The following is a 16,473-nucleotide window of genomic DNA, read 5'->3' on the forward strand; positions in this document are numbered from 1 at the left end:
AACTTCATTTCATACAGTTTTATTGGCGTCTACAGTTGAGGATGAGGGCAGTGGAGTCAAGTTCTTCAACTCTTTTATCCAATTATCCTATTGCACTAGCACGTTTTACTATTATATTGTCTAATATACTATGAAGTGCCAATAGGAAAGGCACGAAACGCGTTAGTTTGTACCACTTACCCACTGCCTGTTATCACTTATGGAACCTAAATAAAAGCCGCTTTTCAAAGATATTGTGTAGCGATTCCTGTTGTGGAGAATGGGCCGGCGCTGATCGGCGATACACAGAGACTGTTTGCAGATTCCAGCCTGGAGTTGCCGGACTATCGCGGGAGTTTTGGCCGACACGTTACAGCAAGGGTGAGCTCCACTAATCTTTCATTACCTGTCTCTTTATTGTGGGTTTAATTAATGTTTGCAGATTTAAGGTGTGGAAATTCAAACTACAGAAAGATCCATTATCCAGAAAAGTTCAGGTCCTGATCATTCTGTTTTTTACCTAATGGGAATGGCAAAAAGGCATGCAGATATGGGATCCGTTATCCGGAAACCAGTTATCCAGAAAGCTCAGCATTACGGAAAGACAGTCTCCCATAGACTCAATTTTAAAAAAATCATTTGGATAAAATGATTTCCTTTTTCTGTGTAATAATAAAACAGTCGCTTGTACTTGATCCCAACTGAGATAAAATTAATCCTTATTGGAGGCAAAACCAGCCTATTGGCTTTATTTAATGTTTACATGATTTTCTAGTAGACTTAAGATATGGAAACCCTAATTAGGGTAAGGCCAGACGAGGAGATTCGGGGAGATTTTGTCGCCTTAGCGCAGGCGATTTTGCGCTGTAGCCTATGGGGAAAAGACGCTGAGGCAGTTCGGGGAGATAGTCGCGCAAAAGACGTGGCGATAAGTCGCCAGGCGACAAAATCTCCCCGAATCTCCTCGTCTGGCCTTACCCTCAAGGAAAGATCCATTATCCTGAAAACCCCAGGTCCCAAGCATTCTGGATAACAGGTCCCATATCTGTACAATGTAGTTGAGCCTAAATGACCTTGCACAATGGGACCTACGACAAGAAGGAGCCTCTACACGTGCCACTGAGCGGGGATAAAATCCCATTGAGAACTTGAATGCAATTCCATGCCATTTACTAATGGTGCAAACACTGTATTGTCAGGTGCAACTATTGTGGAAAAGGTGAATCACACCATTATTTTGCACTTTTTAATAAATGGTGTAACCCACAAAATCAACCATTTATCCTATGTACAGTAGAATTTACTAGGACTAAATATGTCTGTTATCAATATAAAAATTACTATTTTAGCCCTACAGTTCCCAGCAAACATGGTATTTGCACTTGCCTGCGTCGCTTTCTCTTCTATCAACTTCATCATAGACATCCATGGCGAGCTCCTCAAACAGCCGGTTACTGAGCTGTAAATAGAGAGCAAGGCAAGTTACGGAGAGGCAGCGAGTAGCGGCGCTAATGTGCCAGAGATGGGATCTCTACATGCGGAGATCTCTGTATCTCAACCATAAGCACCAATGCACAAAATACAGAATAGGACTATGAAATAATTATAGAATTATAGAGAAAATTTTAAGGCCATAAACAAAGAAAATTATAATATCTTAAGAAGATGGAACTGCTTCTATGCCATATATATATATATATATATATTTATGAAATTAAATTAGGAAAATTACATTTTCAAATGTGCCAACACACAGAGGTTACCGGTTTTGCACCAATGATAGTGCTGTTACACAGGACAAAAACTCATGTGATGTCCTTTCCCCGCCCCCAATTTGCATATGCAAATTAGGATTCTGTTCGGCCAGAAGGCTTGGGCCGAATCCTACTGATAGAGGCCGAACCGCATCCCGGATTCAGTGCGTCCTTAATATATATATTTCAGTAATCTGTCTCTCTCTTGCATTCAGGAGCCGGAGTCAGATTCTGATTGATAGTCGGGGCAGCTGTAGCGTTCCTAGAGGGGGGCGGCCCTGGTGCGTGACACACAGCCGGGCCCCGCCCCCCTCCGTATGGCCGATTTTACTAGGGATTATAGTGGCTTGCGGCGCTGCAGGAGGGCCCTGGCCCGCTCGCACCCCCTGCTCCCCCGGTAGTTCCGCCACTGCGGGGCAGATACATTGGCATGTGCTCCCTTTCCTAGACAATGTCCTAGAGCCTTTCAAAATAACCAAGTGACACAAAGCTGCACAATAAAGACATTAGGGATGCACCGAATCCACTTTTTTGGATTCGGCCGAACCCCCGAATCCTTCGCAAAAGACTTAAAACCTTAATTTGCATATGCAAATTAGGGGTGGGAAGGGGAAAACATTTTTTACTTCCTTGTTTTCAGAAAAGAAGTCACAAAATTTCCCTCCCGCCCCTAATTTGCATATGCAAATTAGGATTCGGTTCGGCCAGGCACAAGGATTTGGCCGAATCCTGCTGAAAAAGGCAGAATCCCGAACCGAATCCTGGATTTCGGTGCATCCCTAAAAGACATATTGCTGAGAGAGGGATAGTGAAGTGTAACTTGATTATTTCAGAAATAATACAAGAATTTATGATTATATTTAGAAGGCTTCTTATTGCCATGAGATAAAGCCTGCGATCATTTCTATCTCCTTTAATACTGACTAGAGGGAGTTGTATTGGCATTTGTTGGAAGCAAGTAGTTGTCCCATGTATTTGTATAGTGGTATTGTGCGTCTGTGAACCCCATACATGTTACCAGGCCAGCTCCACCTCCTTTGGGTTTGGAGGGATTGTGTTTGTAAGCCGAGTGGGCTCCTTCTACTAAACACAGCAAAAAAAAAAAGATAATATCTATTCTCCCACTGTGAAAAGACTGCCTGGGACTTCCCCAGAAAGATCTATAGAGCTGGGATGAAAAGCGTTGCTGCAACACATTGAACACAAAGAAGAGACTGGACTCGTTCCAACCAAGGAGGCAGCAGACTAAATAAAAAGGGTTATTTTAAGCTTTATACTAATTTGTGCCTTGCCATTCTCACAACAACAACAACAACGGCCTCACTGTCGTATCCCCCAGAAACCCTATATATACAGATACTTACGGCTTGTAGCTTTTTCTTAGCCGCCTTTGCAAGCTCCGACAGGTCCAAACTGCCACATGGAATAAGAGAAATAGGAATTAAGAAGACAAAGCAATTCCATCAGCCTGAATCACCTGCAGTACAAAGGCCACAGCAACGCTGATACTATAGAACATTTTAGGATGGGGGGGGGGGGCATATCACTTATAGGAATAAATATTTACAGTTCAGAGTAAAGTAGAAGAGAAGATTTGAGGACACAGAACCCTGAGCAACAAAATATTCCTTTATATTGATTGTCTCAGTTACAGTGAGGGTGAAAATTCTGCACCCACAACAGCAGAACTCTTAAAGGAGAAGGAAAGCTACGGAGGCATTTTATTGCCAATAGATTAGCCACAATAGTGCAAGCTAGAATGCTTTATTTATTCTGTAGAATGTTTTACCATACCTGAGTAAAAAGCTCTAGAAGCTCTCTGTTTGTTTAAGATGGCGGCTGCCATATTAGCTTAGTATGACATCACTTCCTGCTTGAGTCTCTCCCTGCTCCCTTATAGCTCTGGGCTCAGATTGCAGCAGGGAGGGGGGGGGGAGGAAGAGGAACAAACTGAGCATGCTCAAGCCCTAGCCCTGGAGGTTTAAGCTGAAAACAGGAAGTCTGATACAGAAGCCCATGAGTACACAATAGAAGGAAAGAAATGTGATGTTTCTTTTGACAGAGGACTCAGAGCAACATTACTTTGAGGGGTTACTGGTGTATTTATATAGACCTTTCTGATAAAGCTTAATTAATTGTCTCTTTTTTTCTTCTGACTTTTACCAGCTTAAACATGGGGGGTCACTGACCCCATTTGCCAAAAAACAAGTGCTCTGTGAAGCTACACTTTTATGATCACGGTTACTTTTTATTACTTATGTTTCTATTCAGGCCTCTCCTATTCATATTCCAGTCTCGCATTCAATTTACTACCTGGTTGCTAGGGTAAATTGGATCCTAGCAACCAGATAACTGTGAAATTGAAAATGGAGCATTGCTGAATAATGATGTACAGGCTGGCCCAGAAACCCACACAATTTTTGGGCTGAACTTTACCCTGCACCCATGACCAACCCTGCATGCGCCATTATATTGCCCTGTTCTGCCTCCAGACGATGCTTTTTATACACTTGTATCTGAGTGTCCCGCCCCTTCCATGACTTCATAATACTCTATATAAATAATTAATAAATAACAACCAACGTTACTGCATTACTGGTATAGGGCAGTGTCACTAATAATAGCAATGACCTGATTGGCTGCCACAAGCTTTGCTGGTCGGCCCTTGTGTATATAGGGAGAATTTAAGCTTCTAAAACAAGATACAAGAACAATATACTGTGATGAGCAAATAAAATGTTCTTAAAGAGAAAGGCATATACTACTAAATGCACTGGGACTATTCTACATTGAAATTACAGCAGCCAATGGGAATATCAAGGGAAATGAGGTTTTTCATAAAACATCGGCTGTTGTCTAAAGCTACTGGGGGACGGACTATACAGAAAAGAGTAGTAGATGCATGGACTATACTCTCACCAGCTGAGTAACTGAAAATGAGAATTGGGGTCATGTATTTTAAATGAAAAAAACAAAACAAAATCGGAGGTTAATAAATACATTTGCAGCAAACTTATTCTCTAAGCATTTGTGAACTAAACTTCTTGATAAGACCCAACAGCCGGACAAGCACATTATTGGCCAATAAAGGCTCTGATCTGATCTTTCGGCAGTCGCACCAGGGATTACCCAAACTGATGAGTTCATTGGCTTGTTGCTGGGCCCACAACACAGACAAAGGCCAAGCCACTCTGTAAAAATTAGCCGGGTTTGTATTGGGCTCTCTAGGAACGATGCAGGAACTTCATTTTCTATTCATGTAAATGGGACACTAAATAATTGCACAATACTTGACTTACACTGCGCCCGTAAGGGCAGAGACACACGTGGAGATTGGGGGAGATTCAGTCACACAGCAACAAATCACCTCTTCTGCAGGCGACTAATTTCCCGGCAATGTATTCCCGCCGGCTATAATGTAAATTGCCAGTGGGATGGCACTCGGAACGCTTTGTTTTCCGAAGTTTCCTCGTGAGGCAAATTTGGAAAAAGAATCAATCCAACTTCCACCCCGCCGGCGATTTCCATTCTAGTCAGCGGGATAAGGCAGTTTGGGGAGATTAGTCGCCCGAAGAAGAGGCGATTTGTCGCCAGGCGACTGAATCTCCCCGAATCTCCTAGTGTGTCTCTGCCCTAAAAGTAAAAAAAAAAAAAAAAGCGGATTAACACAATATTTACATGGAATAAACTAAATGTGCAACATGAGTTCAGTGGATGGGGCTGTTGTGACCTACTTTCTGCTTTATTTAGAAGTCGTCGTCATTTCAGGGACCAGTGCAGAACAGTGAAATTGAAAGTACTTTGTTATCTTCTATTGGATCCCATTTCCATTGTGTTTTAAAGTAATTGTGGGAGGACAAGGAAGTGAATCCGTTTGGCAGCCACAGTTAAAACTTCTCTCATCAGTACTGTCTATGGAAGCATATTCTTAAGGGTCAGGACACACGGTCAGATTCAGGGAGATTAGTCGCCCGGCGACAAATCTGCGCTTCTTTGGGGCGACGAATCTCCCCAAACTGCCTTCCGCCGGCTAGAATATAAATCGCCGACGGGGCGGCACTCAGAGCGCTTTGTTTTCCAAGCCGCCCAAAGTTTCCGCGTGAATCGGAGCATGTGCCCTGACCCTTATTGGATGAAAACAATGTAAATTGCTTCTTCTACTTTCCCATTCACTGCCTGACAGATAGCGTAATGGGCTGGTACTCTTAAGCCTCCCATTTAATTCAATTGAAAGATGGCAGTAGAATTTGTGGATGCTTCTAGGCTGTGTAAAACACATAGGAGGAAGATACACTTTCTTTGCCATCAGCTTTAATGGTTGGTTCACCTTTAAGTTAACTTGTGAGCATGTTATAAAATGGCTAATTCTAAGCAACTTTTCAATTAGTCTTCATTTTTTACTTTTTATAATTTTTGAATTATTTGCCTTTTTCTTCTGAATCTTTCCAAATTTTAAATAGGGTCACTGACCCCTTCTAAAAACAAATGCCCTGTAAAGCTACAAATGTATTGTTATTGACCCTTTTATTACTTAACTTTTTATTCGGGCCTCTCCTGTTCATAGGACAGTCTCTTATTCAAATGCATGGTTGCTAGGGTAATATGGACCCTAGCAAACAGATGGCTGAAATTGCAAACTGTAGAGCTGCTGAATAAAAAGCTAAATAACTAAAAATAAAAACCAATTGCAAATAGTCTCAGAATATCACTCTCTACATCATACTAAAAGTTAATTCAAAGATGAACAACCCTTTAAGCCTCATAACAAACAGTGACTGCAAGAAGGGAAAGGCCGTTTATACAGAGCTCATTATCTCTAAACCCTTTGTGTTACTGGGGAAATTATGGACACTTAAAAGGGGTTGTTCATCTTCAACTACTTTTTTCATTGGAGTTAGTTTCAGACAATTCACCAGAAACAAAGACTTTTTCCAATTTCTATTTTCTATTTGTGACTGTTTTTCTAATAACGGGAGGGGGAGGTCCCCGGGAGGGGGGGTCGCCGACTCTAAAGGTGGCTATAGACGCAAAGATCCGCTCATTCTAGACATTTATTTTTGCAAAATACATTTTAGCAGATACTGTACATTTTAAGATGGTTAATATCAGCTTTTAGGCAGAAAGGCTGCAGTAACAAAGCACATGGAGTCAAAGGCAATGCTAAAACATGGATTTGCATAAGAGAATTCTCACATTTACGTTTTGTATTCGATGTTCTGCTTCCAATTAAGTTGCTCTGTGCCAACAACTCCACTGTGCCGCTAAATCAAAATAATAAAGGAGGGAGAACTCCAGCAGAATCTCTGCAAAACTTTTATTCTGGGTTGTGGTTACACTGAAACGTCGTGTATCCACAACCTGGAATAAAAGATTCTGCTCGAGTTCTCCCTTCTTTACTATTTTGATTCACTGACATTTATGTTTTAGCAGGACATGGTGCAAAGTACAAAAATGGGTGCCATGTGTTTTTGCACATTTGCAAGGCTTTGGGGGGAATTCACAAAAGTGGAGAGAGACCATTTCTGGAGTAAAAGTGGTGATAAACTGGTGTAAAATACTTTCTCCATATTCACAAACAGAAATCCGCCTAAATTCCAACTCAACCGCCACTTTTCATATTTTAGTGAAAGAAAGTCACTTTTATGAATTTGTCTTTCAAACGATATAAAAATGGTGCAAAAACGACATTTTCTTCCGACAAAAAGTGCTCCGATTTGATCCAGCCAATCTTCTAACCCAATCTTCTTTTTACACCTCTTGTAGGTGCCCCATTGGGGAATTATTATCATATTAATAGGGATCAGCATTTTACAGTCAGGGCACAAGTTTATGTCAAACCCTATAGGTGTAAAAGCTGATTAAACAAAAAGAAAGTGTATTTTATACAATTTCATATGTAAAGGTGGCCATACACGGGCCGATAAAAGCTGCCGACAGACCGAGTCGGCAGCTTATTGGCCCGTGTATGGGGGCCCCCGACGGGCTTCCCCGATCGAGAAGTCGGCCAGTTCTCGATCGGATGGGACTAAAAATCCCGTTGGATCGCGGCCGCATCTGTTCGTTGATGCGGTCCCCCGATCCGACCGCCCGTTCGCTAGGATTCGATCGTTGGACCCTAGGGCCCACGATCGGATCAGCCCGATATTGCCCACCTCAAGGTGGGCATATCGGAGGGAGATCCGCTCGTTTGGCGACATCGCCCAACGAGCGGATCTCTCCATGTATGGCCACCTTAAGACGTTTACAGAATGGTTGCAGAATTGGAATTACACAAACATGTAGGCAGATTTAGAAAGCCCGGGTTAGCCTGAAAAAAAATGATGTATAATTTTTCTGGAAAAAAAAAAACAATTTGTTGGCTGACTGACAGGTTTAGTAAGAGCTGAAGACAAATTCAGAAAAATGTCTTTAAAATGTTGTTCAAAAGACAAAATCTGAAAAGTGTCTAAAAGAGTAATTCACAAAAGTGGAGAATTTGGTGGGAAATCCGACATTTTTATCTCCACTTTTATTTTGTCTCAGTATCACCCTTTTGTGAATTCCCCCTTTATGTTTCCCCTGTGAATACAGCACCGCCTGCATTTTTTAGACTCAGACAGTCAGACAATGTGAGTCTTTACGAAGTAGTAACTGGTTGAAAGCAAGAACTACTGATGCAGCCGTCCCCCAAATGAACGTATGAAGCTGTACCTCTGAGGCGCACCTCGAGGCCGACTTCTAGATCCAGGGCAGCAAAGGAGGAAAAGGAAGAGAAAGCGAGAGTTAAACAGCAATGGTCACACATTGACAAAGCATTAAACAGGGAAAGATCAGAATGACTTCACATGAGTTCTGTTAATCTCCACATAGACGCAACGATTTCTCTTGCCGATCGACCGATTTTAGCGAAGTCCGACCAATCCTTTGAAATTATCGTGCGGTTAGTGGGATTCAAAACGAACGTACATCTTACGATTTTTTGCCAGGAAATTGATCGGCCAGGTTAAAAAAATCTTTGTCGGTCCCAGTGCAATGTATCTATGTTTGCAGGGCCAAGCAGCTCCCCTTTGTTTTCCTGCCAAATTGGTCTTTTTAGTTGATGGACAATTCGTACGATCGTTCCGAGATAATCGTGGTCTCACGATGAGGATCTGATCTTTTAAAAATCTCGATATCTATGGCCAGCTTTACATCTTCCAGCTCGTGTATCATCACACACACAAAGCTCAATAAGGAGGAGCATACGCATGTTAATTGTGAGGCTTTACTTTAATAGGCTTTAATTAAAAGGGTTAATAACAGCAAATGATTGCTCAGTGCTAGTGCTTCAGATCATAATAAAAAAGGTGGGAGATAGGCAAGAATTGAGCAAGACATGGGGGTATATTTATCAAAGAGTGAAGTTAGAGATCACCACAGTCCTCTAGAGTGAAATTCCTCCACTCTCCATTCGTTTCTATGGGATTGTTAAAAGAGTATTTATCAATGGGTGAAAGAGAAAGTTCATCCTTTGATGAATACGCCTTTCAAAATCCCATAGAAATGAATGGAGTGTGGAGGAATTTCACTCTAAAGGATTGTGGTGATTTTGAACTTCACTCTTTAATAAATATACCGCATGGTTGGAGAACAAGGGATCTCTTTTCCACCTGTTATTCTGCAGAATTTACATTGCTTACAACACTCACAGGCAGATGTCAGCCAACTGGGTAACCATACACAGGGAGATGCGCTTGTTAAACGATGTGACCAAACGAGCAGATCTCTCCACGATATGCCCACATTGAGGTGGGCGATATTGGGCTGATCCGACGTGGGCCCTAGGCCCAATGATCGGTTCAGAACAAAGGCAAATACGGGAGGTCGGATAGCAGGACTGTATCAATGAACAGATGTGGCCGCGATCAAACAATCGGATCAGAATGGAGGCCACACTGGCGGTCGGATCGCCGAACTGCATCAAAGAACAGATGTGGCTGCGATCCAAAAGGATTTTTTACCCTTCCCGATTGACATCTGGCTGAATTTCGGGGAAGCCCTTCGGAGGGCCCCACACATGGGCCAATAAGCTGCCGACTCTGCATATAAGCGGACAACTAGGTCTGATGGGACTGAATCAGCAGCTCATATCCGATATATGTCAAGCGTTACACGGATGAACTGGGTGGTGGGGTGGCACAGGCTGGTAGAACTGGGGGAAAGATGTAGAGACTGATGAACGAGTGGAGGGCAAGTGAGAGAAGGTGGTGATTGTAGGAGACCGCAATGACTAAATGATTGGGAGGTTCAATAATAAAGGCAGATCTGACAGAAGGTAAATTAGTGGGCAAAAAAAGGTAGAACGGCATTTTGTGGGACTGTCAATATGAATTGTTTAAAGAGAAGAAATGCAACTCTTATACCTAAGGCCTAGAACAGACAGAACAACATAAACACTTTATTGTGGGATTCCATTGTTTGACATCTGAAGTCAAATGGGCGACTACAGCTACACATGCCAATTGTATGATTCCTTCATGAATACAATATCTTTGTGCCGTTCATATCAGTTGCTTTGTCAAGTGGACAAGTGGGACATTTCCATGCGCCGATAAAACCACTTGGGCCAGAGGCGGTTCTGATATTAATCACCATCTCTCTAAGTGGGCAAGTTTTCAAAGTTTCAAATCTATGATGTAATAATAAGATACAGGTGTGGGATCCGTTTTCCAGAAACCCATTATCCAATAAGCTCCGAATTACAGGTCATCTTTTGAAGACTCGATTACAAGTAAATAATTCTAATTTTAAAAAACGATTTCCTTTTTCTGTGTAATAATAAAACAGTACCATGCACGTGATCCCAACTAAGATGTAATTAATCCTTATTGGAGGCATGGGTATAATTACTTTTTTAGGGTAGAACTACACGGGCAATTTAGGTCCGATCCGACGCCACGCGATGAAACGCTGGCGTCAAGTCGGATGCGCTGGAAATAAGGTAAGAAATAGAAATGTCGGATGAAGTCGCATCGTTCATCCGAAACGACACGACTGCCGGATGCATTCCTACAACTTACCTTTTTTCCCGTGCATCATACTTGACTCATCGCGTAGCGTTGGATCGGACCTAAATCGCCCATGTAGTTCTACCCTAAATCATTTTTTTGAAGATATGGAACATTCTGGATAATAGGTCCCATATCCGTACAGTACAGTAATAGATTTACAGTAATTATCATAGCATATATCGTATGCAGAAAACATACATTCTTGCATTTAAAAAGCCACATAATATGATAAAACGTGTTTGTTTGTCTATAAAGAGACGTCTCCGACAACAGATCACCGACACTGCAGATCACTGGGAGCAAATAACGGATCAGAAAAACCAGAGATGGAGCTCCAACCTGGCCTGCCATCAGCTGATGAATGGAAATTAACAACAGATGTTGCTTCTCAGCTCTTAAGATTATAAAATGCAAAATAAAGTCAATGTGATATCATATCAACATTCAAAGTTTAATTTAAAAAAAACAAACAAAGAACATTATAAATAGAAAATCGCTAGAAATAACATTAGAAATAGAACACTAATCAGCAAACCTAGCAAAAAAAAAAGTATTCTGCACATTAACCACAAGGGGGAGATCTACATACAGTAGATCATTGGCTCAGAAAAGTAACTGCACAGACATGGCATAAAGAGATGGCACAGATATTCTTGTGCCACGACTTAAAGGACCAGTAACATCAAAAAAATGTAAAAAAAAAAATTCCGTTAGTATACATTGGAAAAAAAAACCCACGAAGACAAATAAAACTTTAAAATCGCAAAGACTTTATTAAGACATAACATATATTAAAAACATCAGAAAAATGGGTATATACTCATTACAACACACAAGCTGAGGTCTTTGGCCCAAGGAGGGGAATTTTAAGAGGAAAAGAATATTTTTCAAAAGAACAGTGACAATTCCCTGTCCTCATTTAGTCCATTAGGGGAGAGAGTATGTCATTTATAGATCCATTTTAATTCCCGCTGTTTCAGTAGTATATATAAATTACATACTCTCTCCCCGTGAATACATAGAGCCACGTCATGAAGTCTGCGGAAGTGGCGTAGGCGGAAGTGGCGTCAAACACCCGGAAGTGTAGGAAGCGCGCGAATGGAGAGCCCTTGTCAGTGATTAAACGGAGTATTTATACTAGGGATGCACCAAATCCACTATTTTGGATTCGGCCGAACCCCTGAATCCTTCACTAAGTATTCGGCCGAACCGAATCCGAACCCTAATTTGCACCTGCAAATTAGGGGTGGGAAGGGGAAAACATTTTTTCTTCCTTGTTTTATGACAAAAAGTCGTCTGATTTCCCTCCCCATTCCTAATTTGCAAATTAGGATTCAGTTCGGCCGGGAAGAAGGATTCGGCCAAATCCGAATCCAGCTGAAAAAGGCCGAATCCCGAACCGAATACTGGATTTGGTGCATCCCTAATTTATACCTCCATTAAACTTGGCAAACATCAGAATGTTGCATTCCCAATAAAAGTTTTTGCAGTTAAGAATACTGCTGTGGATTTGTCCTGCATTCGAATTCTACTGATTGACAAACATCAGAATCCCCTTGACAAAGAGCTATTCTCATTCCTTTGGTAGGTGTATCCGCTCCTTGTTGGTGTTTCTTTTTGTCTTGTTTAACCAATGGGTGGTATATTTGATATGTATTGCTAGTTGATGTAATGTATAATATATGCAAATTTACTATTGTACTGTTTGAGAATTTTTGCATAAGAGTAAAGCATTATCTTTTATATACACCACTCTTGTCTCTTAAATTGCATTTTTTGAGTGTGCGAACCTACTGTATATATAAATTGCATAGTATTGTGTTACCTTGTGTAGGGGTAACCAATGGTCTCTGCACCTCTTATACTATTATCTAGAATATTTACTAATTCGATGTGCCCTCCATCCATTGTAAACTCTGTATACAGATATAAAAATGCCAGTTCAAATGATTTCAACTGTGCACTGCAAATGTTTCATTGTGATGTTGTGCCCAGTTTTATATTTCTTGGGTTCAATATCCGCAAGGGCAGGCATTGTATCACCGGCATGTGCCACCCTGTCTGCAGCACCAGTGGCGTAACTACCAGGGGAGCAGAGGGTGCAATTGGACCAGGGCCCGCACCCCCACAGGGCCCCTGGCAGATCGCACCCCACTGTAGCCGCAAAGAAAATCAACATGAAGGGGGTAGGGGGGGCCCCGGCTGCATGGCCCGCACCAGGGCCCTCCCCCACCTAGTAACGTTATGTTACTGTGCAGCACAGAGCTCCCCAAGTGACGGGTATAAGGGATTCCAGTCGCTGACTATAAACAGGATTCAGCCGTATCATTGTCACTTTCTGGACACTGCGGCCACTAACAGAGGAGCCGGAGAGTCTCTCCCAAACCTGCACCGTAAATCCGATCTCTCTGCTTGACAAAAGACATGATGCGGTTCACATGCCAGTTATGCCCAAAATATCATAACAGCTTCTTAGCAAAGGCTTAAATTGACAATTGGAAAGAAATACAATAACATACTAGAACACTGCTTGGCAGACCCTCTTCCTGGGCATATGAGCTGCTGTATAATCCCTTACAGCGGTCCCCAACCTTTTTTGGCCCGGGGACCGGTGTAGAGCCAAATTTTGGGGGTCGGCGTCCAATTCGGGCGCATGACGTTAATTGATCGCTAGGCTCAGCGGGCCAGTTCAAGACTGTCCGATGCCCGGTAATTGGCCACGGCCCGGCGGTTGGGTACCCCTGCTTTGGAGTCACTTCGACAGCATATTTAGTGTGACTAAATCAGACGTATCATGCACAGAGAGAAAGCGACTGCGTAGATGCCTTTATACCCATAAGGACAACATACTCATATATTCACCTACCTGTCAGCCATCTGGGGGATAATGTAATGGCCATTTTTATGATCTGGAAAGAGAACAAAAATATAGGGTAAAGGCCTGTTTAACGCAGCAAAACCCACAGAAAAAGATAGAGAGAGAGAGCTTTCCATTAAAGCAGAACTGCAACCTACTTTCCAATAAGTTATACATTTAAGTTGCTGGTTCTCACTCATGATACAACGTAGCAAAAGCCAGATGATTAATAGACCCATAAAGAAGCACAGAAGATATTGTAAACTTCAGTTTCGATTTTTTTAGTGGCAGAATACATTGTCTTATAATAACCTGACATGGAAAAGGCTCACTTAGCACACTATTTATTACACAAGAAATATGTGTTGTGTACATTCTCCTGATGAATGTCCCTGTACAGGACCGAAACGTTGTGTATTCTTCATGTATTTTCTGTTTAAATAAATCTTTTTTTTTTTTGCTATTTTTCAAATCCTGAGAGCAAAGGATGGCTAATCATAGATCCTCAATCAAACGGGCTTTTGGAACTGGAAAATCAGATATACCCCTAACCAAGCATTTTTTAATGAAGGGACACAGACTCCCTACTTTGAAATTTATGGGTATTGATTTGGTCCCAGAACCAAGTAGAGGAGGGGATTTGGGATTGTATGTTATTACAGAAAGAAGTCTATTGGATTAAAACGTTGGACACTGTGGCCCCTCATGAATTAAATGAACACTTTTCTTTTACCCCATTTATGTGTTTTATATAATCTTAATAGTAATAATATTTAGTAATATATACACTGAGTAAAACTACAGTATATACAGTAGCACTATGTATTTTGTCTTTAATACACCTGTTGCTTTGATGTTCACTAATTGATTAATTCCCACACCTGAAATATGGGCGTGCTTTGGTGGTGGGTGTTTGGTGGGTGAGTCTATAAAATGCTTTCACTAATTTGTTAATAAATCTTGATAAAGGTCTGAACATAAGGGTAGGACGACATGGACGTTTTTGGCGCAATCCGACGTGCTGCAACAAACTGCCTGCGTCAGATCGCACGCGATGGAAATAAGATAAGTGAATGCATTGTTGTATGGTGTCGCAGCGTTGATCCGGCTGTCGGGTGCAGACGCAGCGTGCAGCTTCGGATAAACGCTGCAACACCATGCGACATTTCCATTACTTACCTTATTTCCGTTGCATGCGATCTTGTGCAGGCATTTTGTCGCGCCGAAAACGTCCATGTAGTCCTACCCTAAAGAAAAATTGATGCAAATTGCCAATATTAGCACTGCTGTATATTATTGTCTAATCACAAGAAAAAGGAAAAATCGAAGGGGAGAAAATTTAGGCCTCACTTGTTTGCCCTAATAAATGGCTTACATTTTTTAATATATTTTTTGGCTATTATTTTAGAGAAAAACTCACAATCTTGGTTGCTGCTATCTTGATCAAGGACCGAAACGTTGATCAAATAAATAAGTTGTCTTTCTTAAGATGAATCCTAGTGTGCATCAGCTTTGGGAAAAAAGACAAACTCTTTTCTAAGCAACGACATTTTGAAAACGATATTTTGAATGTCCGTAAACTGGGCTCTTAACGTGCATGTAATGAAATGTTGATCCATCCCCTGGGAGATGTTGTTCAACACTGTCTGAAGGCTGGGCATGGCCTGTACATTCAGAGAAGGCATGGCCAGACTGGACAGACATACCCGCACTATTTACTGGTTGCCATTTCGGCTGAAACAAGAGCAGATGTATAATGAGGATTTACAGGCTCAGTAGAACACATTGTGCAGCCATTGCAATTTCCCAGGACTAAGCACTCGATTTGGGAAGTTTGCTGAGCTCATCTGTGGCACCACCTGCTCATCACTGCGGTTCTACTCGCTCAGCACCAGGCTGCAACTGGCATCCAAATACAGCAAGAAGCTTTTTATACTGAAGAACCGTTTGCTTTGTTTTCAGTTTAAAAGGACAACTACATGTTGGCCCTAAACGGAAACAAGAAAACGTTTTTACTCTGCAGAATCTGAGGCATTAGCCAGAAGCTTAGGTCTGTGGCACACGGGGCGCACCCAGTTGTAGCAGTACCACATGTATTCCATTATGACAAACGGATCAGGTGTTCCTCCACCAACTGAGAAATGAAGGCTCAAAATAAGTCCCTTGTGCAAAACACAAGACATTAGCAAACTGCTGTAACAGCAACACAGATATCACCAGGGGAGGGTGCAATTTTGAGTGCACTGCATTAAATACTGAGTTTAAGACATTTAATATGGCAGGTAGAGGGTGCCAAATTGAGGGAAGCTGGAGACCGTAAAGTTGCAAGGTACTGATCCAGTATCCCACAGCAACCAAACTTCCGATTGATTGCTATTGGTTACTAGACCTGGACATATGTTCCTCCTTTTGCCTGTTTACAACAGTGGAAAGAGCATGAACAATCAAGTGCAACAACCTGTGCTACATGACAAAAGCAATTTATGCCTACCTATTTAATAAAGGGATGTAACCAAGAAAATGTGTGATAGTTACTGTATGACTATATGTGCCACCAGACTCCGCACTCACCTGGTTTGCGTCCACACAGGTAAAAGGCTAACCTATCTGTCAGTTCATACTGACACTCCACCAATCGGTCCGCCAGATCATGGTGACCAGCCTGCCTGTAAAAGGTGACGATATATAATTAACCAAATTATAGGGGCACACGTACACAAGACATTTGCTCCTTCAACCTGTTAGTGTACTTAACTCGGTGCTGGAATTCAATGCATTGCTGAACCTGGAGGACCAACCACTAGGAGATGCAGCTTCCTTAAAAAGAGCGTCGCTTACAGAATGAGCATATGCT

At 41.9% G+C, this 16,473-nt stretch overlaps 1 protein-coding gene across 3 annotated transcripts in view; it reads right to left on the bottom strand.

Annotated features, from left to right (window-relative positions):
- Positions 1 to 16,473, bottom strand: part of git1.S (G protein-coupled receptor kinase interacting ArfGAP 1 S homeolog) — a 69,560-nt gene that overhangs the window by 27,924 nt on the left and 25,163 nt on the right. For 2 of the 3 annotated variants that reach the window (XM_041583321.1, XM_041583320.1), the window contains exons 7-11: positions 16,191 to 16,285; positions 13,629 to 13,671; positions 8,424 to 8,450; positions 3,098 to 3,146; positions 1,366 to 1,438 (exon numbers count right to left, since the gene is read on the bottom strand). In XM_041583321.1, coding sequence (XP_041439255.1) covers positions 1,366 to 1,438; positions 3,098 to 3,146; positions 8,424 to 8,450; positions 13,629 to 13,671; positions 16,191 to 16,285 — 287 coding nt within the window. The remainder of the gene's footprint in view (positions 1 to 1,365; positions 1,439 to 3,097; positions 3,147 to 8,423; positions 8,451 to 13,628; positions 13,672 to 16,190; positions 16,286 to 16,473) is intronic. The other variant, XM_018248788.2, reaches the window with a different exon arrangement.

Source organism: Xenopus laevis, chromosome 2S, assembly GCF_017654675.1.
Source record: "Xenopus laevis strain J_2021 chromosome 2S, Xenopus_laevis_v10.1, whole genome shotgun sequence".
Lineage (NCBI taxonomy): Eukaryota > Metazoa > Chordata > Amphibia > Anura > Pipidae > Xenopus > Xenopus laevis.